The sequence below is a fragment of the Lepeophtheirus salmonis genome, chromosome 13 (genome assembly GCF_016086655.4).
Source record: "Lepeophtheirus salmonis chromosome 13, UVic_Lsal_1.4, whole genome shotgun sequence".
Classification (NCBI taxonomy): Eukaryota; Metazoa; Arthropoda; class Copepoda; order Siphonostomatoida; family Caligidae; genus Lepeophtheirus; species Lepeophtheirus salmonis.
Window position 1 is genome coordinate 32,949,994 of NC_052143.2, and position 25,531 is coordinate 32,975,524.

The window sequence follows — 25,531 nt, forward strand, 5'->3', positions numbered from 1 at the left end:
CGATTATGCATGTTTAATTAGTGTTTTGTATCTATTTGACCTCTCCAAATTGAATGGCCTCTTATTGTGCCAAGTTAAGTTTGATCAAAGTCGATCAGTAACGTTATTACGTAATCCTGATGACAAATAAAAAAACAAAGAGAAAACAATAAATTCCTTACGGAAGTCATAAAATGCTTTTGATTGCATGTGATTTTTTTTGTACTTGGCAATCTGAAAAATGTTTGTTTATATTTTTCAAAGCGGTTATCATTATTATTGATGACGAAAAATAGAAGTATCGGAGGTGGACATTCTGCTTATCAATAATCTGCTATTTAGGTGACTACAAACAATTAGCAGAATACCTAAATCGTAAGAACTCTAGTCGTAGTTTCATTTTTTCTTTCTCGTCTGGAGCAATGTTAGGTTAAGCTTACATGTACTTTTTTGAGAGAACGAGAAAATAAAGGATATCCAAAATATGCAAATAGTTTTATCTGGTATTCAATACTTTGACTCAGATAAATGCGGCTGTGGTAGCATTTATGCTCGGAATACTAATACACAGAGTAGTGGATTGGTTTCACTCAACCTTTATTCTCATTGAGATGCCAGAGCTAGTCTCCTTACTCACTTTAGAATAATTGGGGATGTAGGACTTCATATTTTAATTTGTAGTTCATCTGAGTATTCAGTAAAATGCGCTAATCAAAGATTAATTTACAAATTCATCAAAACTTTTCACTATCTTCAGTCTACCTGTTAGATCCGCCTCTTCGAGAAGTAGGGATGAAGAACTGGCCCTGAAGGTTTGAACTTTAATCGAAATACAGTTTAGCCACATAGGACAGCTTACCACTAATCTACCAGCATCTGCTGTAGTTTCATTAGCGCTAACATACTTGTAAAACAAGAAAATAAGCAGATAGTTGCATGTTCAATAAAATTAGTAGATTATAATTTACTAAATTTACGAAAAAATTAGCGGTTGCCGCTCTTTGATAAGTATAACATAACAACTTGGGGTTGTTCTCACGAAAGACGGAGAGTAAATTTGCAAATTTGTCAGGGAGTTATAAGTGTAAATCCTTGTTGGGCTTAGATTATAATTAAGGATTGACATCGAATTCATTTCTATTTATCTGCTTGCTAGATATGGAATGGGATTTGTTTATACTTCCTTCCTCTCATGGATGTTTGCAGCTGAAGTAATAAAACGCCATGTCAGCTAAACTGCACTCTTTCCAAATATTCTGCAAATTTTCTGCCATACTTTGGCATTTTTTTTGGTTTCTTTTTTTGTACATACAGAAAAGCTATAATTTTACAACTCCAGTCATAATGTTTCCTTAATTCTCGTAGAAAGCTCATTTATTAAATAAATGATATTGCCCTTAAAAACAGTTGAACTAATGCCTATATCATTACCGTGAAAAAATGCCACAAATTACACCTTTTATATTGAATGACTCTTACTTTTCTATTTTAGCTATATGCTTAATAGTATTTAATAATAGCTACTTTGGGATAAAACAGAACTATGATAATAGCCATGCTATTCCTTGGCTTATTGAAGAGTCAACAACATATCACTGGACATGAAGATAAAATAAAATATTCAATAATAAAAAGGAAAAATATATTCTTAATGTAGTCGCCCTTATTCTTCTCTTTTCACTTGGAAGGGGGGGGGGGCTCACTCCTTCACCCCCCATCTGCCCCCCTGGCTGCGTGCCTAGCTGAAGGAACATGTAGCATCTTCTAATTATAGGTATTAATACTTTGGAGGCAACGTCAATTGTACTTGATCATTAATATAAAAGAATGAAAGATATAGTTATTTGAAAGGCCATATCGGGACCAATATAACTATAAAAATAAAGGTTTTAAACTACAGCTAAAAATTCTGGGTATCTTAACTCAACCCATAAATTTGAAGACGAATAAATATTGGTCTGTATTGGGATTTTCTATATTTTGTTGAAGATTGTGTATGTTGTTGAACAACAAATCTAATAGTTATAATACTCTCTGCATCATGGGCGCGTCTGGCACTAGCAACTCAAAAAAAAAGAGAGATATTTGTGATAAAATTAATTCCTTTTATGGTCAGGAATCTTTTATATGAGAAATTAATGTATATGACAAATTTTAGTTTGCTAAAATCAGCCTTTTATGTGGTAGAAACAGTGAACACTTTATTGGAGCTTTAATTTAATACATAGTTAGTCAAAAGCCGCTCACTAAGTGACAGAGTAAATGGGCCTATAATTTTGTTATATAATAATGTCGGAAGATTACACCTCACTACTTCTAAATTCAGGTCTTATTGCTATTCCTTATAAGATCGCTCCTTTGACCATATAAAATCTTCTGTTTTTAATCGGGAGGTATAAATTTATGGAATTGAGGGAATTTTTTTGATTTGTCCATAATAGATACAACGGGCCAATACATCTCTTTGTAGTTCATAGTTTAGTATAGGTTATATCTATGAAGAACTGTTGAAGGTTACCCTCAAGTTGGTGGCTATTTGATTTTCAAGAAGTATCAGCTTTCCTCTGACATTGATTATGTTTACAACCCAAGGAACTTGCTTCCTACATTCCAAATTAATTGCTTCATAGATCAGGGATTCTCATCTTATTTTTATTGATGTAAGTCTTTTGTAAAATATTTATTTAACCTAAAATATTTTTAGATTCAGTGACAAGAGCATCTGCAGGATTAAATTTTGCTGGGGGAATAGGTTTTCGGATTTTTTTTTGAAAAAAAAACAAAAAAAAGTTAATTTTTTTTTTCAAAATACTAATTTTTTTTAGAGGAAAATCAAAAATCAACAGCTATTCACGAAAAAGTTTTTGTGGAGAAATAAAATCAAAATTCACTGATGTTATATAACATTAATTTTTTTGGAAATTTTTTCGAATAGACGCCCCTGAGTTATGTACCACCTGTAAAATATTATTTCAAAATCTCAAGTACCCTTGGAGTGCCTCCGTTTGAAAACCACTGCCTAGATATTTTAATGTCAACATTAAACAAAAACATACATTTCAAAGTGCTTTTAATTATTTTCTATTGCATAAGATGAGCAAGCCATGTGTTTTAATTTGTTATATAATTAATCTACAATTGTAGTTACATACTATACAACAATATCTTACCTAACACGTTTAATGAGACAATGACACTGTTTTTGATCTCTGTATTGGTTTGGCATTCATATTTTCCAAAATCTTCTTGTCCAACTCTGCTTATACTTAGTGACCAAATACCATTGCTATCGTATCCAACCTATCAATTAATTGATACACGTAGAGTATTACTTTTAACATTATTTTTATTTGCATAAAAAGTAAAAAAAAGGGGAGTACATGCTGTGGGCCTGGAGCATAAGTGTTACAAGTGAAATGTAGTAAATCTTTGTTTTAACATATGAAAGAGTATTTTTATATATTAAAATTTGACATACATCTAACATTTTTCAAAAATAAAAGTGCCAACAATTCCGTTTGCAAAACCTATATGTTAAAAGTATGTCAAATATTATATACAAAAACAAAGAATTACAAAATGTCACTTGAAAATATTTAATTCAGTAGTGATAATATACATTTTTTCAAGATTTTTTGGTATTTATTGGAACGCTTGCGATATGAATTTTTTTTTTCAAAAAGTTGTTTTGATAAAATATTCATTAAAAATGAAGTTTAAATGTACAATATTCGATTTATTTTGCTTAAAATCAATTTTTTAGCCTATTACCCATTTATTTAAAAAATTACGTTTTTATGTTGTTGGGCATTTATTTTTGCATCCTTTGACGTCAAGTATATATGTACTCATGAAAGCTAGATCATTAAAATTATAAGGTTCAACTTCCATATGATCGGCCACATCTCAATCATTACTCATACTACGGTAGGAACAACTTGAACGTGTTCTTCTGCTGAAAGATTTATGTTCTTGCAGCCGGTAATTGTTCAGTTGGATAAGAGATGTCCGTTTCTTGGTTTACTTAGCCATTAAAAATTATTACATTCGTCTTTATACTTATTTAATAGCTTTTGTAGCCTTTTATGTTATGATGTCATTATAAAAACGAGGAGTATTAAAATCAAATTTAATTAGGCTATAATTTTTGGAAGAAAGAGCATGTTCAAGTGCTTTAGAAAAGATAACTTTTAATTTCTGGCCCAAAAACTTTTTCTTTTGCTCATTTAATCGAATTTTACAGTATTATTTTTTTTTACATATTTATCAAGTACTTATACTATCAATGATAAATTACATATATTCCATAAATCAAGAAATAATTTGTACTACTGGGTCCACGCCACCGGTGGGGACATGGAGGGTAGGACCCCTCACTTTTTTGCAATTTATATATGTAGCAACAACAATCTTTTTATAAATAACATAAATTCTGTTTTGGCTTAAACATAGGCTACAAAAAAGAAAAAAAAATGCGTTTTTGAGGACTCTCACGATCCAACACTAAAGCATTGCAAATCAGTGAATTGATTGTATCACCAATATTTTAGTCTTGATTTGAAATATAAATCATGGAGTCAATTCATATGAATTTAAACATAATTTTGTTTGGGGGTGTTTATCAATATGAATATGTAGCTTCATTTTAAATTTGATCATTTTACTTAAAATATGGGCTAGGCTGAAAAAGTCTTGCCTGCGTTGTAATTTAAGAGAGTTGATTTTCTTAAAATTGATTTATATTGCATTTTTTTTAATTGTCTATTTATTATAATCTTTACTACGGTTTGCAACATCCACAAACGTTGGATACAATAAATTAATACTTAAAATAAAGGAACTTTATCTTAATTTGAAACCAAAAATCCTAGAGATTTCCTAGATATTTTCAAGCCAGCCTCTTAATTAATTCAAACATAATTGTAAAAGTTGCTCGTACTAAAATATCTGAAAGACAGATATCTTTAAATTGAGAAATTTTGATATGATCAGGATATTTATCATTTCCAACAAAAAGAAGCTCAAAAATTTATTAAATGATTTTGTAGACAAAGTGTTGAAACTATTATGATATGGCAACTTTTTTTTATACCTAAGGATTTTCCAATAAGATGTGCTATTTTGATATTCAAAGGAAATTTGCATTTTTTGAGATAAATGATAGGATGTTTATTTCAATGTAAAGAAAAATATATACCATTATTAATGGAAAACAATATCCGCCGAATGCCTGTCACAGCTACGCTTACACGACCGTTTTATGAAAATTTCCATAAACAAATTGCAAAGTGGTTGTTGTATGCCCTCAATAGCTTCACGAATTCCAAGTGTTATATTTTATGAATTGGTTAATAAAGAGAAATTTACTTCCAATGATATTTACGGCTTCATTTAGCAGAGAAGTAAAAGTAAAATATATCAGAATTCATCGTATTACCCTATGGAAGTGAGTTTTCACCACCTATCTATGTATATTGTACACCTTCACTCAATATTATTCTGGGTTCCATCTGGGCAATGAATTTATACATATTTATATCAATCCAAAAACATACGTTACGAATTTTATACTTACTCCGTAGGAAATTGGCATGGAAGTGTGATACCCTTTAGCAATATTAAATAATTTTTCTACAAAATTCTTGTATTTCTTTTATTCCTTCATAAACAGTTTCTTTTAGAATTGGTTGTCCAACCATGTCTAAATTTGATTTTGATACGTCACATAACAGTAATTTATATATATATATATATTTTAACACTTGCAATAAAATTTAAGACTGAGCTCTTATACTTAAATGATCCGATATGGAAGTCAATATGGTGGTTCTGATCGTTTGAGCATTCTAAGTAGTTTCTTTGTGCTTCAATTTATATTTCGTCAAAATGAAAATTCTGAATTATATTTTTCTGTATGCCTTGTGAAAAGAAAGTTAAATGAAACATTGCAAATTCAGAAACTTAAATTTTCTATTACAAACCTTGGTGTTGTTACAAATAGAGAATACCGTGATTTTCAAAAGGCTAGTGAGGTTACAAAAACGTCTTTTGAAGAATATAGTAATTCAAACAAAAAGTTTTCATCCATATATAAAAAAAAAAAAAAAAAACAACCGAATTAATATATGACCCTAAAAATGGTCATATTGGTGCAAACGTTAAATTAAAAACTAAACTTTTAATATAATCTTTAAACTATACTTTACTAATTTAAAATTTTATAAAACTGTTACTCTAAGTATGAAATGGCTTTATAGATCACGACATTCGATAGTTTTTAATAAATAAAATATAGCCTGCACTTAGGGCTTGAAAAAGTAAATAAAAAAAATCTTTTTGGTGATTCTCACAAATAGCCACACCTCCATAGTTGTAAGCTTTATCATCGTGTTATTAAAAATTATTATGTGGCTTGTATTATGCCTCCCCCTGAGAAGGAGTCCATGATATTAATCAAGGTGGACATGCAGCTTTGGATTCCAAGTGGAATATTTCCATTCTATGCCTTGCCGCATAGAGCACTATAATAATATTAATTATCTTGAGAATAAAGCCAATTAAATATTAGAAAAAATGATCAACTGCTATAAAAATCACGTTTTTGGGCATTTAATTGTGTTTAATAATTTTTCTGAGGAAATGCTTTTTTAGATAAGTATAGAGCGAATACAAATATTTTTACCGTTTTATCAAAAAAGTTCTATTTCATTGGCTCATGGAACTTTAAATACATGGAATATATTTGAGGCCTAATTTACTAAGGAAAAAATTACTCATTTGGGAAAAGGAAATATGCTGTCCTTATTCTAGTTTCAAGATTGGCTGTACACAATGTGTAAATATTTATTTTTCCTTTTTCTTCATGGAAGTGGTGTTTTAGGGAGTGGTTTTTTATTTTAAATTTGATTATATTCAATCTGTCCATATATATACAATAAACTGTAATTGACACAGTAGAAAGCAGGAAAAAGTTTGGAGCAATAGACTTCTCCAAAGCATTCGACTCCATTTCACATAAGCAAGTTCTTAGATCCGTAAAAAGTTTCTTCCAAAATGTTTTTTTAACCCCGTACGCGCCTTGGTATATAAAGGCACTTCGACGATCTCATTGGATGCACAAGAAAGCCAGCCAATCATCTTAGAAAAGAGCTGTCGTCAGGGATGCCCTCAGCTCAACTTATTTTCATATCTGCAATCGAAGAACTCCTTTTAGGTGTTACAAAGATGTACAGAGGCTTTGGGATATCTTTTATCTTTGAAAGATCTCAGCATATTACTGATTTCTATGCAGATGATGTAACTTTAACCGTAGAGGCAAATTCTGTGTCTCACCTAATTGTCAGAATCAAAGTCTTACTGAATTATTTTCGGAGATTTCAAGAAAAAACAGGATTGACTGTGAATGAAAATAAGAACTCTATTTTACCTTTAGGCTCTTGGAAGCCTGAAGAGGATCTTAAAGTCAGAAGTTGTAAAGTTAGAAGAATGTTGGAAATTTTGGACATAAAATGACATAGTAGTGGTATTCATGAACAAAATTCGGCCTCCATAAACAAAAGAATTTCTTTTTGGAAAAGATTTAACCTTCAAAAAAGAGTTTACCTTTATAACAATTTGGTAATAACTTTAATTTTATATAAGTCCGCAACTAGTTGAAAAAGCTATTTCAGAAGAAGAAAAATGACTTTATGGTTTGTTTTATAAGAATTATATCGAAACCATGAAAAGACCTAAGTCCCATATAGGCGGTTGAGTAGCACAACTATCTTGAATAGTCCCGAAAATTGGACTCCAAAATTGTTTTGGATATTTCAAGAAATTCAGTAGTAGAATGAAGAAGAAGTATAACGAACCGAGAACTCTACATTTGGCTTATGATAGGGACTAATCTGACCAACAAAATTACATCTTTGGTCTTTCCAGTTTGGGGCTCAGATCAGAGAGTAATTTGGATGCTCACCCCTTAATTTAGAAATGACTCAACTATTGATATAATTCGACAAAGTATAAATAAAAAGTCCCCCCCATTATAAATTTTTATAAATTTAAAGGACCCCTTAATTTTAGAAGAATACGCAATCACATGAGATATTTTAAAAGTTCATAATTTAATTTCAAAGGGATTGCTCAACGATGGTAGAATAAGATTTCCACTTGTTAATTCTTCAAAATATTATTGCATGCCATGCCCATGGCACGTTAAGATGGTGCCCCTAAACTTTGATGCAGCTGTGAATGGACTCTGGGAGCTGCATAGTAAGCGTTTGGGTCTCTCTATGGGTTGGAAAAGAAAAATAGTGTCTTGTCTGAGGGTAATAAATGATGATAAAAAGTTTACCGTGTATTTAAAAATCTCCACAGATTGTATTAAATATACAGTCTCTGCAAGGACTGTGGAAAACTATATAATAACCCATTTAATGCGTTTGTGGACTGCCCAGGCATCTATATCCTGAAATATTTTGTATCCATAAATCTAAAAGAAAGGGGGAACTTCTGAGGTAACAAGGGCTCTGAACTTTGCAATTTTTAATTGTAAAGCCGCCCTCTTTTCCAGCCGATTAACTATAAGCCTATTCGGGAGGATGATTTGAGGGTATCATCTTGGCAGCTTCAGCCCACTATGTCTCTCTTTCAATTTTTTTTTCTTAAATCAGGATGTGAGTCATGGAATTTTGCAGGAGAAGAAATCCGGTACCTTCCATTGACTTCACGGAATCATAGAAGTATTTTAAAAAGGGTGTTGAAAATTTTTAACAAATATGTATCATGATTGTTAATTTGCATGTTTACTATTGTTTTTTTAAAGATTGATTTTTAGAATATTAGTTGAAATTTTACCCCGAGCATTAAGTATAAACTATAATGCTTATTGATTTACTTTTTACGGAATTACTCCGGTTTATTTATATATATATGTTCTATATAATATATAAACCAAATAAAGAATGTGGAAAAAAAAAAAAAAAATCAAGCCTCGTATAATGAACGCAAAACTTACGCCTAATAAAATATACTTAAATAAAGTCATTCTTGTTTAAACTATTCACAGCTCCAAAAAAAGGTTAAGCTTTTGTTTGACAAAGTTGGAGAATCATCCTAATTTTAATATATATATTTATAATAATAAATTGAAATATTACCTTGATTCGATCATCCGTTGTGAACACCAAATGCCCATGTGTTAAAACGATCACATCCTCTTTTATTCGGATCCATGATACCTGAAATGAAATGATTTGATGGTGTAATTTTTAAGGATTTTTTGACGATTTGAAAACACAAAAACAAATAAAATACAAAGTTTTGAAGTAAAATACAGTCAAATACTAATAAAATACACTTCTATTTTTAAGATGAAAATTGGTCTATATCTGGATTTTTCTTTTATCTGAAATATATAAAGAGACAATTTTTGGATAGTTATATAAATAAGTAATTTTGAAACTCCACATTTCGAGCTAACCAGTGCTTGATTAAATCCAATTTTTGACAGATCATTGAAAATATTTAACTACTTTTCAACTTAAGTGTTTTCTGGGCGGAATTTGATTGAAAAGCAATGTGAAATAAATTTAAAAAAGAAAAGTTCCGTATAAAATATTGACACCAGCATACTATTTGTAACTATAAGAAAGGAAATATTATAACAGAAATTCTTCATTCCATTGAATATCTATGAAGTTGATACCAAAAAAGAGAAGAAAAAGCTGAATTCATTTGGATTTTTTACTTCTTGTTTCTTTAAGGGAAGTATTTTATATAGTAAAAATGGAAATCATATATAACGTTGATTATAAGCGTATTTTTGTTACATCCAAATTTGTTATATCCGGATTTAACTGTATCCAAAATTAATATCTAAATATATTTTGTGGAAAAACGATATTGAATCATAGAGTGATTGGAACAGCAATCTTTTTTACAATATATACCGGATGTCTCATCATATGTATTGTAACGAAAATGACAAGAAATAGCTCTTATAGAATTGATTGTATCAACTAAGTTTTTTTGCAAGAAAACAAAGATAAATTTCATATATTTTTATACAAAGATTTGGATTTGCAATGCCTTTGGGGGAAATGACAACATCAAATTTTTATTTTACTATTTTGTATGATTTACATACAATAGTGAACACAACAATATTTATGATTGTCATGACCCTTAGATTGTTGACCTATTTTTATTGTTCTTTGTCAGTTTGTATATAATTAACTACAGGGTGTATAAAATATTATGGTAATACAGATAAATAGTAAGTTTATTTTTGAAATGACAAAATTTAAACTACGCATATATAATTTTAATTTAGTTTTCTGTAATATTTAATATTTAAAAAATTTCCTTCAAAAATACAGGGTGCATAGGCTATCTATGTCACCACTTTGGCAGGCCTTCTTGGGTAAACGCAGCTACTTAAGCAGTTGATTTTTTTATAGATAGCTTGCTTAAACTTGCACAAGTTGAAAAAAATGGAATTAATAAACGAATTTGTTGTCCCAAGTATTAGAAAAAAGGTACAGATCCCTCTTTTGAATCCACACCGGTAGCGACAACAAATAATTTCCCGAACTTTGGGACTCAGTGAGACGTTCGTTCTCAAGGTTAAAAGGGAATTTGATGCCTCTAAAGGTGATTACGAGGCAACGGTGATGCAGGCTAAGTCTCAACAGGCTTCAGATAATTTTGACGACTTCATCTCGCCGGTTTTTTTGGCCTGAATCCAATTGTGTTTTTTTTTGTCTGGGTTGTGATTAAACGATAAACAAACCGAACTCCCTGCAACCCCCAAGACAAACTTATCTGTCGGATCAAGAAAGAAATTCAGGATTTCCCTAAACAATAGTGGCTAAGGCCTTCTCGAGCCTTCGGCCTCGTATAGAGACTAGACAAATTTTAATGAACAAAATAAGTAAGAATCCATTAAACTTTCAAAATCTGGATTTATTTTTTAATCTGATAGTGGGAGTGAAAATTGGGTTTATAAAAAAATCATTTTCTCTGCACAAATAACTTGCATACTCTGTATACATATATATATATTTATATGGATGACAGAAAATCAATGGATTTCACAACTCTTCCATAAAAAATATATCAATAGGTATTAAATAGTTCATAAATTTTGTTTAATACTTCATTGAACACAAGAGTCGTAAATTTTCTTTTGAGAAGGAGTCCCCCACTTACCTTCAACGCAGTCTGAATAAATTATCAGTAATGTACCAACAATTTAAATTCTATAACTATACAGAATAAATTATATAATAATGGTAGAAGGATTTATTATAAGTATTTCAGAAATTTTTACTTCATTAGGTGAATGTTTGAGAAAACAATTTCAATTTCTGATCATAATTATATATACTTAAATAACTATTAGTGATTCAAAGAAGCATCGATTCAAAGGGGTAAAAATAATATCATCTACCAGATGTTATCTCTTTTAATACCTTAAGCATACATACATAAAATGAATGTTTAATATTAAGGTTAAAATATGTATTTTTGAGATGAACAATAACTTTTCCGTTTATTTTGACTTACAAAAACATGATCAATTTAGAGAATCCAAAAATTATCAATAAATACTTATTGTTCCTGATATTTAATAATCAAATCACCTCTTACACAATGTTATCTTTATTCTATTTTTTATTAGAGTAAGTTGACTTTACATTTCAATACGTAAATACAAATTATAAGCTAAATTGTCACTATAATATGAATAATTTTAGGATTGAATAGTTAATTAATATTGCAAGAATTCAACTTATATAATTAAGACAAAAAGCAAATTACTTATTAATTATCCTTTAAATATTTTCAATTTGATCAAATGAGAAGATAATGACCGTAAGTTCAAAGGTTTTTTTGGTTTTGCACAATCATGAAGACTGGGATCTAAAGCTCTAAACCAAGTAGCGAAACGAGGACCCACGTTATTCATAGATGAAAAATGTATTGGTGTACAGAAACTTTTTTTTTTTAGTCATTATTCGGAGATATAATTAGTAGTGTTGAGACTCGGTCCAGCACCTAATTTTTTTTTCGGTTCGGTTTTAACGGATTTTTTCTGATTCGGTTTTCGGTCTGATTTTGATTCGGTCTCATTTTATCGATGGATTTTTTTGGGTCTACATTCATGGACCGATTTTTTCGGTCCATATATTATGAGATACCATTTTTTTTCTAGATCAGCTGCCATTTATTTTTTTCAAAAAATCTCAAAAGTACACCATAAGATCTAGAACAAATACTCTATACATAAAAAAGACGGAGGGATCAAAATTAATCCGAGCTATCTCTCTATAAACTTTGTATAACGCCATTGTACTTGAAAAAATATATGACGTCATGTTATAAACAATTTATCTGTAAAATCGGTCAATACCAATTTTTTGGGACCGAACTTGACATAATTTTTCCTTTGGGCTGATCTAGACCGAACTTTTCCTTTGGACCGATCTAAACCGAATTTTTATATGAAACCGGTCCAGACGGAGCTTTTTGTTTGACTGAACTAATTCGGTGCAACAAAAAAAATAACAGTCTCAGACCGATCTAGGATTTCCAGACCGAAACCAAAGACTAATAATTAGGAGTTATGATGTTATCTAATATATTTTACTTTTTAAAAGATACTCATTCGTAGTCCGGAAGACGGATTTAGCTTAACTAGAGAAGATTTCAATAATATGGAACTCTGTAATCCCAATAATTTGATTATTCTAGTTCAAAGATTATGATGTTTATTCTGCGTTTTTTTTTCATATATAATTAATGAAAAAATATATATTTTATATTAAACTATGGAGTCCAAGTCAAGTCTCGAGTCCAATTTCTCACCTTTGACAATAATTGACCATTGTATCTTAAATCATACATTTATTATTATAATAACAATCAATCATAAATGTGTCATTGAAAACTCCTCTTCTCTTTGGTGGGATATTCAAAAAAAGGAAAAAATTAAGGAATAAAATAATTTCTTCTTTCCCCACAGCAATTTTAGTGTGAGGTGAGCGTGCTTCATCAATCACCCTCTTTATTATATGCCAGCCTACGTCGGTAGTAAGAAAAATGACGTCATATAAAAAGTGACATCTTGCGTAAAAGTGTTAAAACACTGCACCATAGTATCTCCTCAGGCTAACGGATGCAATGTTTATAATTTGTTTGTACAAGATGTAACTTGTTCATAATCTCAACTTGTACACAACATACATAAAAGAAGTATAATAACTATTATTAAGAATAAAAAAGGATCGAACATGAAGGTTTCTGCAAAGTTTTTTGAACATTAGTCCATATCCCGCATACTCTACAGTTGTACAATAAAAAAATCATGACTATTTTGATATTCCTTCAATCTCAAAGCCCCATATAAAAACGTTTTTAGATTAGAACCATCGCTTCCCATTCAGCCAGTTACTCCAACAATAAGCGTTTCATTCACGTTGAACCTCTCCAGTAATTCGTAGGATCATAAGAGGAGTCTGTGGATACCAATAGGTATGCAAAGGTTGTTATTTCTAACTGTGTAAAGAATAAATAAGACTTTATTGATTGAGTACCCTTTCTTCAAGTGAAATTTGTCTGTAGGTGGTGAAGTTACAAGCCAATTTCCAAGCATTATTGCTGAATTGTAATATTCCCTCAAAAACTCAATTGTCATTTGCACTAAGCGAACCACTTTTGGTCAATTTCAAAACAGATGTATAGGAATTTCTAGACCTGACTTACAGAAAGGGTATCTTTGAATCTCGAAAAATGTTGATATTTAATAGTAATGAAGTGAATAGTATTTATAATAGATACATTTTTGGGTATTAACATATTTGATGTATTTAATCAATGAAAAAAAATAAAAACTTATCCCCATAATTTTATAAAATGAAAGCAAGTATTTATTCAACTGCCGCTGTAGGTGAATTGTTGTGAACGTAGGTTTAATATTAATTCTTCACTTGTGCTTCCAGGTGCCTACTATTTAAATATTATATGTACTTAATATCAAATGTATAATACAAACAACAAAAGTTTACTTTCAAAAAATCTTTAAAATTTTATTTTCAATTCTAGTAATACTGCAAGAGCTCATCACAAATATGTAATTAGTTTGTACGTATAAAGTCTAGCTTTTAATTTTTCTTTATTATTTTTATAGGGGTTTCAACTTTTAAGTATGGAAAATCAAGAATTGATAAAAATAAGTTTTCTTTTGGAAAAGTTGTATGTTGATTTCAAATATGTACTAATCTGTATTTGATATATTATACATTCTGTCAAAAAAGTACCAAGAATTGATAATTTAAATTACCCGCACTCAAGATATTTAAAAACTTTTTTTAGGTTGGCAGCACTGTTTTTCATTATGATACCAAGTTTGAGCGCGATTTGTATACCGGTTGGCTTGCAAAAGCTGGATCAGTTAGTCTACCTAACTAGTGCTCCACAATTTTTACAATGATTCTTTTTTATCTCCATTCTGATGTTTGTTTGCTTGTTTGCATGTCTTACTCATAGACCATTGTCTCATCACCAGTTATGATGTGTTCCAGGAACGTTGGGTCGGAATTCACAAGATCGAGCTTGTCCAAAGAGACTTGTTCATAGTACTGTTTGTTTTGCAGAAAATTTAGCTCTTTTGTAACAAGCCGTACAGCTACGCGTCTCATGCACAAATTTTCAGTGAGACTCTGAGTCGTGAGAGATGCTCAGTCAATGTGATAACTTCCTTAAGCTGATATGACGATTTTTTGTGCAATAATTTCGTTAAATGTAAAAATCTTTGAGCACTAGTAAGGTAGAATGCCTTATCCAGTGGTTGCAAGCAAACTAGTCTACAGATCGTGCTTAAACCGGGCATCATAATGAAAGACAGTGCTACCAACCTAGAAAAAAAAAGTTTTTAAATCCCTTCAGCGTGGGCCATTTAAATTAACGATTACTGGGACTTTTTTGACAGAATTTACTTTGATTGAAAAACAGCATATTTTAAAAATTTGATTTAAAATTGTTTATACACCAAAAGAACTAATTTAATTAAAAAAAAATTAGGATATTTGGTTCTAGTATGTCTAGTTAAGCTGAAATATTGATTTAAACCCATCGCCCATTTTTATTGACTAAATACACCTTATATTGAAATACTAAAGAAAGGTGACCCAGAAACAGATATATTATATGTAGAATTCACTTCCTTATTATTCAAGACTATTACGTTCAAGGCAAAAATGTTAAAAAAAAATCCCTTAGAACCCTCATTTCTTCCCAATTGTGGGATCATTCTTCATTTCGTAGTAGGAATAGTTAATAGTAGGGAATTGTTTACAGCTTAACAAGAGTTAATTTAAGCTCCACTTTAAACAGCTTTCAGCTAATTCATAATATGGGTACATGATTCGTAGGAAAATCGAGAGTTGACAAATGATAGAAAGAAGGTAAAAAATAAATAAAGAGATTCAAAATCCATTCTTCATAAATGTAAATGTTGCAGGGAAAGACAACCGATCATTGAAAAAGTCTCGTTTCCTCAAGTATGAAAAAGAAAGAGCTACAAAGTTTACAATTGTATAGGACGCAACATAACTTCTTTTTTTATAATGCACGGCCATCTGTTGTAGAAGTAGTAGTAGGTGTTTTTTTTTTTTTTGGGGGTGGGGGGTGGAAATAGAGTAAATCGCTATCATGCGTTAGAAAATAAATATTAGCCAAAATGGTATGACAAAAGACTTTATAGAATTAAACTAATTCCAATTGAACTCTTTTTTTGGAGAACGTTCTACATCCACATTAGCAGATGAAGAAAATTTGAAGTTAGTGATATCTTGAGAAGTCTTTTTAGACGGAGGAATCCCATCATCCCCACAACGGATTATATGTCTAACTTTGATCGTAAATGGAAGATCAGGGTTTTGCAATTTGGCACAAAAATATGTATCCTTTATTACAAGATTCAAAGAGGATTATTCAACTCTCAATTTTATAACGAATTTCCCCTTCCTCTCATTGGTGGTTCTAGGCATCTGGCTCCCTCATACATCTGAACATGTGACCACAACCTTGATTAGATCAAATACATTTTTTTTCACTCCAAATAGAGAAGTTTTTTTAGTTTTATTTTTCCGTCTAATTTTTTCAACTTTTTTGCTGTTCAAAAATATCATCTAAAAATCATTGAAGCTTTTTTGAAATCTAACTATAATCCAAATTTTCTGTACTGATTTCAGTATTTCTAAAAAAGTGAGCCATTTTCGAAGAAAAAACGTCAAAATGAGTGATTTTCTGACAAAATCACAGATTTTTTGAGCGATCGCTTACAAATCCAAAGGCCACTAATCTATATGTTTATAAAATACACACTGTTGAACATCCCTTTTCTTAGCCTGGTAAGGTCAAGAAGGGGGGGGGGGTGCTGATTTTTTGAGCTTATTGGATACCCAAAATGCAAAAACTGTTTTTTGGAGCTCAAGGAGATATTAGTATGTTCTTTATGCTTTCATATATTGAAATATGAATTAATTTGAGTTCTCTTAACATTAATTAATTATTGAATTAGTAAGTATTCAGATTTCAATGTAATACCTGCTATAAACATATTTTGATTATTTCCGTATTTGACAATATATCAATCGTCTGTGCGAACTTGTCCCATCAATAGGTGGTATGTTGAGAAAAATATTGTCAATATTAAAATTAATAAAAAATATAATGTTTAGATGTTGTTATTTTTTAATTAAATAAAAACTGTAACAAAAAGAAGAAGTTTAAAATAATGCACAATTTGCTTTCAAAATAAGCAATTTGTCGATTTGTATTCTGTCAGAAATTTATGGAGAACTGATTCCGTATATAAACTTAAACCATTTAATCCACAAAGTAAAAACCTCCCATTTATAGTAATGCATATTTTTACAAAAAAAAAAAATGCAGTTTCATAAATAAGAGTTAATCCTTTTGTTCTTTTCTTTTTAATCTTCTTAACGTAAAAAGTTTCTTAGGGCTTTTCATCAGCCCTACACATAAAGTCATATAATGAATATTTTTAATGTGGATTTGGGACAACTATATATTCCATATCAATGTTTGGCTATCCTTTAAACAATTTGAGCATTTGTCAATTCAGTATCTTCTATCAAATGTTTTTTCGGGCTGCAATTTGAAGTCAATTTTATCATTATATTTAGGCTGGTCTTGAATTTCATATTTTTGAGGGTTTTTAATGAAATATATCAGTATGATTCAAAATTGAGCCTTCAGCTTTTTTTTGTTGAAGCTAAGCAATTGCTTGGAACGTGTTATGGGTGCTTAGGTCCATAAAAATAATTTAATAGAAGCTATTTTTGAGCAAAAAAGAGTAACATGCTTTCTTTGTTAATCCCCAGACTTTTCAGCCAATGTATATAAGTTAAAAGAGGTATTCCTTTTTAATTTATTTTTCTTGTCCCCGAATACAATTTTTAATTTGAACTAGGAAAAAGTTTATATATTGAATAACATTATAATTCGAGGAGCTGTAGTATTTTGCTACAAAACGGCGTTAATATCGATCCTTTTGTATATAAAGGATAAACAGCAACATGAAGTCAACTTCGATTTTTTTAGAATTTGAAAATCGACTCGAATCGACACAACACTCCAAAGGGTCTGTTCTGCCATATATATTTACAATTAAATATAATGATATCTCTATTGAATTTTGTTTCATATTTTTTTCAGCTATTGATAGTTGTAATATTTCTAGTAATTAAATATTCACAGTTTTGCTAGATTTTAGTAATTTTAATTTGAGATATTGGGGATTTTAAATTTGTAAAATGTAAGGATAAGGCATATTACAATGAATTTACTTTAATTAATTCCCAAGTAGGAGTCCAAACTGAAGTCCATCATTCAATCCAACCCCCACTTGTTTCAACCACAGCCTCCAAACTGGCCCTGAGTCTCGGATAGCGCTTGATGAGGAACTTCTAGTCCATGTTCGCCACTATCTAGAGAATTTACGCCCACAAAGAGTAAACCGTGTTATGTAGACGTTTATTGAACTCTCTTTTCAAAACGCCCCACACATAATAGTACAAGAGGTTCAGATCTGACAAGCTAGAAGGCCAAATTTTCTTTGACCATTTTCTTCAGGAAGTTGGTAGTGTGTTTTTGCTCTCAGAACGATCATAAGTCTTACTTGCAGGTGTTGCCGACCTATCAAACTCCTTGAAGGTCTTGATAACATCGTAAAAAGTTGATTTGTTTCTCAAGTATTTCCTTGGGCGTGCACCCAGCACGGAGACACACAATAATGACTACACGGTGTTCGTATTCAGAAGACATCTAAAAGATTTTGTATATTTTCTTATAAAGTTATGCCATTAGAATCTGATGAGCACTATGTATGATACACATAGATATTACGTTTACCAAGATATTGAGGTCTAAACATGTTACGGACTTAAAACTTAATATTACCATGCTCTGACGATCCATACAAATGCTTAGTAAATCAAAAATAAATTTTGATGTATCAAAACATCAAACTAGAAGCTTTAATTACTGATACTTAACATCTTACAGTATAAACAATTACTATCAATTCCCTATGATTGTGATGACATTACAAGTTACTCAGACTTATTTGTCAGAGTTTGACGTCGAGATTATCTTGACTCGTTTCAGTGTTTTGCAGTTTAATCTTACAAGATCATATAATAGTAATCTGCAATTTTTTTTGAGTATATTTGCAACACTTTTTGATTGTGGATCAATTATGCTGAGCTGGTTTGAGTCAGTCACTTAAAAAATTTGACATAACATCCCAGCATTTACTGTTTAAATAGATTTAAAAATGGTATTAGTTATTAATTTTTCAACAAATTGTATATAATAACGACCCACGAAATATTGGACTTTCATAGCCAGCGAAGGTTTCAAAAGTTTTAAAATATAATGTTTGATTTAGAAGTAAAGAAAAAAAAATGCAAGCTTTTATTTTTGTAAGATTAAACAATAAGAACTTCGAGAGTGTTGAATGATCAACTTTTAATGTACAAGACGCGCCAACAAAAATTCCTTGCGTTGCAATCAGGGTTAGAAGTAGTCATTTAATTCTAAAGTTTTCTTGAAAGTACAGTCAATTTTTATTTTGCATTGGAGTGGGTTTGCCGTGGAAAATAAATATTATAAAAAAGAAGATATTCCGACAATTTTAGTTTCAGTCGTTACAAGATACGGAGTGTTCGAAATGAAGATTCATAAGGTGATTGATAGTGCTGAGAACTGGACTCTGATACTATTGGATATCATCTATCAAACTCAAGTGGACATATTTTGACTTTGCGGAGGATACTAAAACTTTTTTCAAAGAGCTTAGAGAAACGAGTTTTTGCTACTACTGCTGCATATTTTTATTTTAGTGGATTGTTTGTTATTTTTTTTTTTCCCTTGATGACTGGAATTGGTATAAGAATTGATGTATATCCTTTTATTTTATTTTGTTGATTCTTCTTCATTTCTTATTTTATGTATATTTTGCTCATAAGATGCTAATGTTTTTAAGTTAGATTTATCATTATTTGCCTTCGATCAGTATAGGTAGTTTTAAACATACTTGAAGACATACTTAACATCTCCATTAGTAGTTGGATAAAATTTTAAGTTGACTGGATCTTCAAAAGTCTTATTAGATGGAGGAATCCCATTATCATTAACACTGGGTACAATTTTGGACAAAATTATCATTTCTCTTTTGTTGAAAGGTACAAAGAGGGTTATTCAACTTTCAATTTTACGCCAAATTTCCCCTTGTTGTCTGAATCTGGCTCACTCATATATCCGATGATGTAATCATCACCATTATTGAACCAAATATATTTTTTTCGTTTCCAAATTTTTCTATTTTTTATCTAAATTCTAATGAGTAATAAATGTACCATACAAAGAATATTCAATGATTACATTATTCTCATCAAAAGTACTACTCAAAGTTATTCATCTCATTTTTTGTGTTGCAACTTGAACGGTTTACATGTACAACCTATAACTTGTACATAACATATAATTGCTTATATAAGTAGAATTGAAAAACACGTGACGAATATTTGTACATGATAGTGGCCGTTGCGACACTCTGCCAGAAGTGTTGAATATTACTTCTGAATTAACTACTCAGTTTTCAGGAATTCACTCTCTCTCTCTATTTTTTTTTGAATCTATTTAATTACCTAAAGGTGTCTTACAAATATAGATATTAGAGTTGTTTATATATAATATATAATAATACACCATTGCAAGGCAATTAGGAACATCTCAATTTAAAGAAACACATTTATAAGCCACACAAGAAATTAAATAATTAAAACTGGTAGAAAATTATGAGAAGATAAATCCAAACCCCTTCATGCACCTGTAATCTCCGACTGGGCAGAGAGGGCTTCTAAGATATCCTATGAATGGAGTAATACTCTTTTAGCTTTGGCGGAATAGGCAAGAGTTTATATAAATATATTTTACATATTATCTCTTGGACTTTTGAAATAATATATTCAACTTTTAGATTTTCTTTTTATTTTGATGACGTTGCTACTAGGCAATACCAAACACTGAGTTCGTGGCCATAGTTTTCACGGATAATACAATCTACCATTTTAAAAACAGGAACCACTTTTGATAAAAAAAACCAGATTTTTTTTAACAAAAGGACCACAGTTTAAACCAAGAATGGCCAACATCCATGATAAAGAGGGCCAACTTTGGTAGCACTATCATTGGAAGGCCACATGCCCACGCACTTCACATAACTTGATATGACAGATGCTACAAATGATTATCAATAGAACACATAACATAATCATTGATATCTGTATGTTTATTGCACCAACATACAACTAACTATTTTCTGCATATAAATGCATTTTTAAATGTCCTTAATAAGCAACAAAGACAAAATATTTGCTTAAAAAACTGCAAAAAGGAACTTTAACTCCGGCATATAAAAAAGTTTATTAAAAAGCTTATTTCAAATAGCTAACATTCACTAATGACAACATTAATTAAACCGAATGGCTTGACCAGCTGGCTCACATTGTAGTGGATGTCAATTCAATTTTTGTGGCCTCAATGATCATCTAATGAAACAGAGTATCATTGATGTATCTCTCTTTGAATTTTATGTACTTCATCTGTGGGTCGCCGGTTGTTCATCATTGGTCTAGACTCAACCTTTTGTTTTAACTTATTGTAAATAGAGAAGAGGTGGCCCATCGGTATCTTAACAATTTTTGATGGGAATCTGTTAATTTTGTTTTTAAATATTGGTTTATGATTTAATACCCATTCGATTTCTTTCAGGTCCAGTCTTTCTAATCTTCTTTTGATGAAAAGAGACGGCCCTCCGTTGTTATCCCAGTTTATTATAGATCTTATTCTACAATTAAAGTAGGTTACAAAAATCAAAAATAACTGAATCAAGGACTTTAAATAGGTTCCTACAATGTATATTGAGTGTAGAATTTAGTTGACATCAAAATAACTTTTATTTGTTCGATAAGCACTGAGTATTTGTAATTTTTGAAAGCGAAAATTAACAGCACTCACATTTAAAAAAAAATAAAACGAAAACAGTTTGAGATATCGACGATTTCTTTATTTGCCGTTAAAATACATTCAAGTTAATATATGAATGAAATTCGATGTCGTTTGAATGACCACCACGTGCGCGTTTTACGAAGTCCAATCGTTAAACCCAATTTTCGACTACTTTTCCGCATAAATTGGCTGAAACTTGTTGAAACCACATATCGTCCAAGTCCATATCTTCCAATTCAGGCCAAACAAAATCGGTTATCATGGTGCGGTAACGATTTCCATTCACAGTAACGTGGCGATTGTCATCGTCGACGAAATAGTACGGCCCAATGACACCGCCAGCATGCAATCCACACCAAACAGTAATTTTTTGGGGATGTAAAGGCGCCTCATGAATCACATGTGGGATTTTCCCGGCCCAATAGCGCATATTTTGCTTGATAACAAAGCCATTGAGCCAAAAATGTGCCTCATCGCTGAAAATGATTTTATGTTTAAAATCAGGATCATTTTCGAATTTTCCTTCAGCCCATTTTACGAATTCCCGACGGCAGCAACATTTTTTACATTTCGTGCATTTCTTTGTCTCACTGGCACAAGAACATTATGTAGCGTGTATGTGGACTCAAATTTTTTCACCAAACGTTGAATTTTTGATTTTGCAGGTCGATTACGTTGACCATAAATTGGCGTTAACGCTCTTAAAGTTAGGATAAAAGACTCACCAATTTTGTAATACATTTTAATAATTTACAAGCGTTGCTCGAGTGTGTACTGCTCCATGATGAAACTCCAATTATTTCTGAGCACAGCTGTCAAAGAAACAATAACAAATATGACGTCGTTTTCGAAACCTATCCACGTAAAATGTGAGTGCCTCTATTGAAAAAGCCTTTATAAGTAGATACCACATCCTACAATCATGGCCATCTGTTGACATTTATATTACAACTCAACCTTACATTCAATTAAAGAGGTTATAAATTAATAAATATTTAACATAAATAGATAAAATACAGTTGGCAATAACTATTTTAAATTATAATTAAAAAATACAACAAAAGAACTCACTTCCTTATAATATGACATAACTATTTCGATTGAACATTTTTTTGATATACATGACGTTAGAACGTCTCTTTCATATTTTATTTATCAGTCATTTTGCTTAGAAAACAAAATTTCACTAGTCTAATAATGGCTGTATCAGTAGATATAATTTTATAAAATTATGCCAATTGATACATAAAAGTCTAAAGTTTACTGAATTCTGCAACAATTGACTGGAAATGTCTGGAAATTGACAAAAATAAATCTTTTTAAAAAAAGCACAAATTTAAAAAGGGAATTTTCAATTTGAAATGTATTAGAGCTCTTTAAAATGAAATTTTTTTAAAAAAGAATTGTAGATCACAAAACAATTTATTAGTAGCCATAGAAAAATATATTTTCTATGTCTCATAACCATCAAACTGAATATGTTATTAAAAACCTAATATTTGCAAGTCCTATAATGTCGATGTCAGATGAAAGAATTTAAAAAAAATTTGACACTGTATGGACAAAATCCTAAAGTTTTTCCGGACCATACCTGTAATTTACAGTAGATGTTTGAAAGTTCACGGAAATTGACTTTTTTTAAAAGACAAATTTTTAAAACGTAAATTTGAATGTATTATAGCTATTTAGACTTTTTTTTTTACAAAAAGTTATAGGTGACAGAAAAATGTATTTTTAGCTTTATATAAAAATCTGTTTTCTGTTTATTGTAGCCTACTAAATTTATGATTACGAAACAACATTTTGTAAGTGCGATAATGTCTATGTCAGCTGAAATAATTTCATGAAATTTTGCTATGATATCTGGAAGTTGACGAAAATTAACTAAAAAAAAACTAATTTTAAAAAGTCGATTTCATTTTGAATATGTTGGAGGTGTTGAAACAAAAAATATTAAACACAAAGTTGTAGGTCGGTTCATGAAAAAATACTTAAATTCGGCAGAGTAATTTACGATAGAAGAAATGCATATATTTAATTTCTTTTGATTAAACAAGAAAAAAAGTGAGTATAACAATTTGATGGTGGCGCCCTCTAGAGTTATAACCTACCTATAATATTAGAGAGTATTTCTACTGCTATGAAGAAGGGGGTTGAAGGCACAAGTTTACAAATTTTGGAACGGTAGCTTGAGACTAATCTCTTATTGCTAATTCAACCCATTAACTGAATTAACAATGCAAATTCAATAAAGGGGGGTGGGGGGGGGGAAGTTGCATACGTCACAGGGAGAAATGACTATAAGGGACGTTCTCAGTGGTTTGATAAAAAAGAAAACATCTTGCGTTGAAAAAAAAGATATCAGTATGATCTGGAATCTATTTAAGTTGCCGAATAAAATAGCCAAATTTTTTTGTAGACGGAATGATTTACAATCATAACAGTCTCAGGCAGCCTTAGGATTTCCTTCTCTAAGTCCCATAATAGTACTTTTCTTTTAGTTTAATTATTGACTTCTATATTTACTAATTAATTTATTTATAAAGGATTATATATCATGATTATATTTAGCGCCTCATATTTCCCCTCTTTTGAATTAATTTTATTATATCATTGATTACTGTACTGATTAATTTTCCTTTTTTAAATTTACTTATGTCAAGATTATCTTTTCAAATAATTCGTGTAGCATTTCAATTTAGAGTATTTGATATTATCAATATATTTTAATAAAATCACGCATTAATGAAATGTTTGAACGCGGATTAGTCATAACACATTCCTTTGGTTAATGATTGTTCAGAGTTTCTTAATTTTTTTGAAGTTAAAACCCTTGTCCAAACTTCAAGTACAAGAATGTGATTAATTTTTTTAGTCAATATTTTTAGTTATTGGTGAGAAATGTAACATTTTGTATTCAAAGTAAAATAAATCAAAATAAGTTTGCAAAACTAGAAGGTTATAAGTAATTTTTTATCCTAACTATAAATTATATGTATATTTTTAATTTGATGTATGAAGTTGTTGAGCGTAAAAAGGATAAAATACTCAAATCCAGGATTTGAAAATTCATTCATCATATATGATAAATATGGTGTTAAAAATATAATAAGTTCCATAACCTAGTTGTTAAAAAACTGAGGTTTATATAAAAATATCCAGACTAGGCGGGATTCAATAACATAAAATCCTGTTTTTTGTTTTTTTATGGATTTTGTCCGGTTGAAAATAGTAAATGTAAGTATAAGATGGTAGAACACGGATTAATCATTGATTTTTTTAAATAATAGAGGAATACTTTATATGAATAACTCTATTAATACATTTACACCAGTAATTTTTCCTCCGATATCCTTGTCATAGATTAAATTAAATGTAAATCATGTCAAAATAAATTGACAATACATTAAAAAAAGACAACTTAATTATTTGGTGACCTTTTTTTAAAAGAAGAATATATGTATGTTGTATCAACATACTACGTGATGTGTCAAGACAAAACAATCTTCCTTTTTTTTTAATATTAGATATCATTTCATATATTCATTCTGTATACAGAATTAAAGGATAAACTGGCCTTGGTATTGTAGCGTATTTCAATATAAGAGAGAGAAATAAAGCAGTTAATTAGCTTGACTTTGGTTAAGGGAAAGGACTCGAGAGCTCTAAACAAGACAACATTTACACTTGAGCACCCGTTGCGACTGGTCTAATATTGTTTTGTATGCAGCAAACGGTATTCCTTAAACTTTGGAGATGAGGTATTTTATCTTCAGACCTTCCTTGTATCTGGAGGATTGCCAATGAGCCAATCTTCACAGGTCAGGTTTCGGTGAGTTTTATTTTAAAATCCCAGGCACATTTATCCATAAACAAAATGAATTTTGAAGCATTTATAAAATAGATGAGGTGACGTTTTATTCATGTAGAAGGCTGTTTTGATTTATTTGTAAATATTGATAAC

The 25,531-nt window shown here is 30.3% G+C and overlaps 1 protein-coding gene across 1 annotated transcript in view; it reads right to left on the reverse strand.

The window, feature by feature from the left end:
• The window catches only part of LOC121128677 (uncharacterized), a 226,237-nt gene that overhangs the window by 24,486 nt on the left and 176,220 nt on the right, over window positions 1–25,531 (reverse strand). The window contains exons 3-4 of the mRNA XM_040724265.2: window positions 9,123–9,203; window positions 3,150–3,279 (exon numbers count right to left, since the gene is read on the reverse strand). Of these exons, the coding sequence (XP_040580199.2) occupies window positions 3,150–3,279; window positions 9,123–9,203 (211 nt within the window). The remainder of the gene's footprint in view (window positions 1–3,149; window positions 3,280–9,122; window positions 9,204–25,531) is intronic.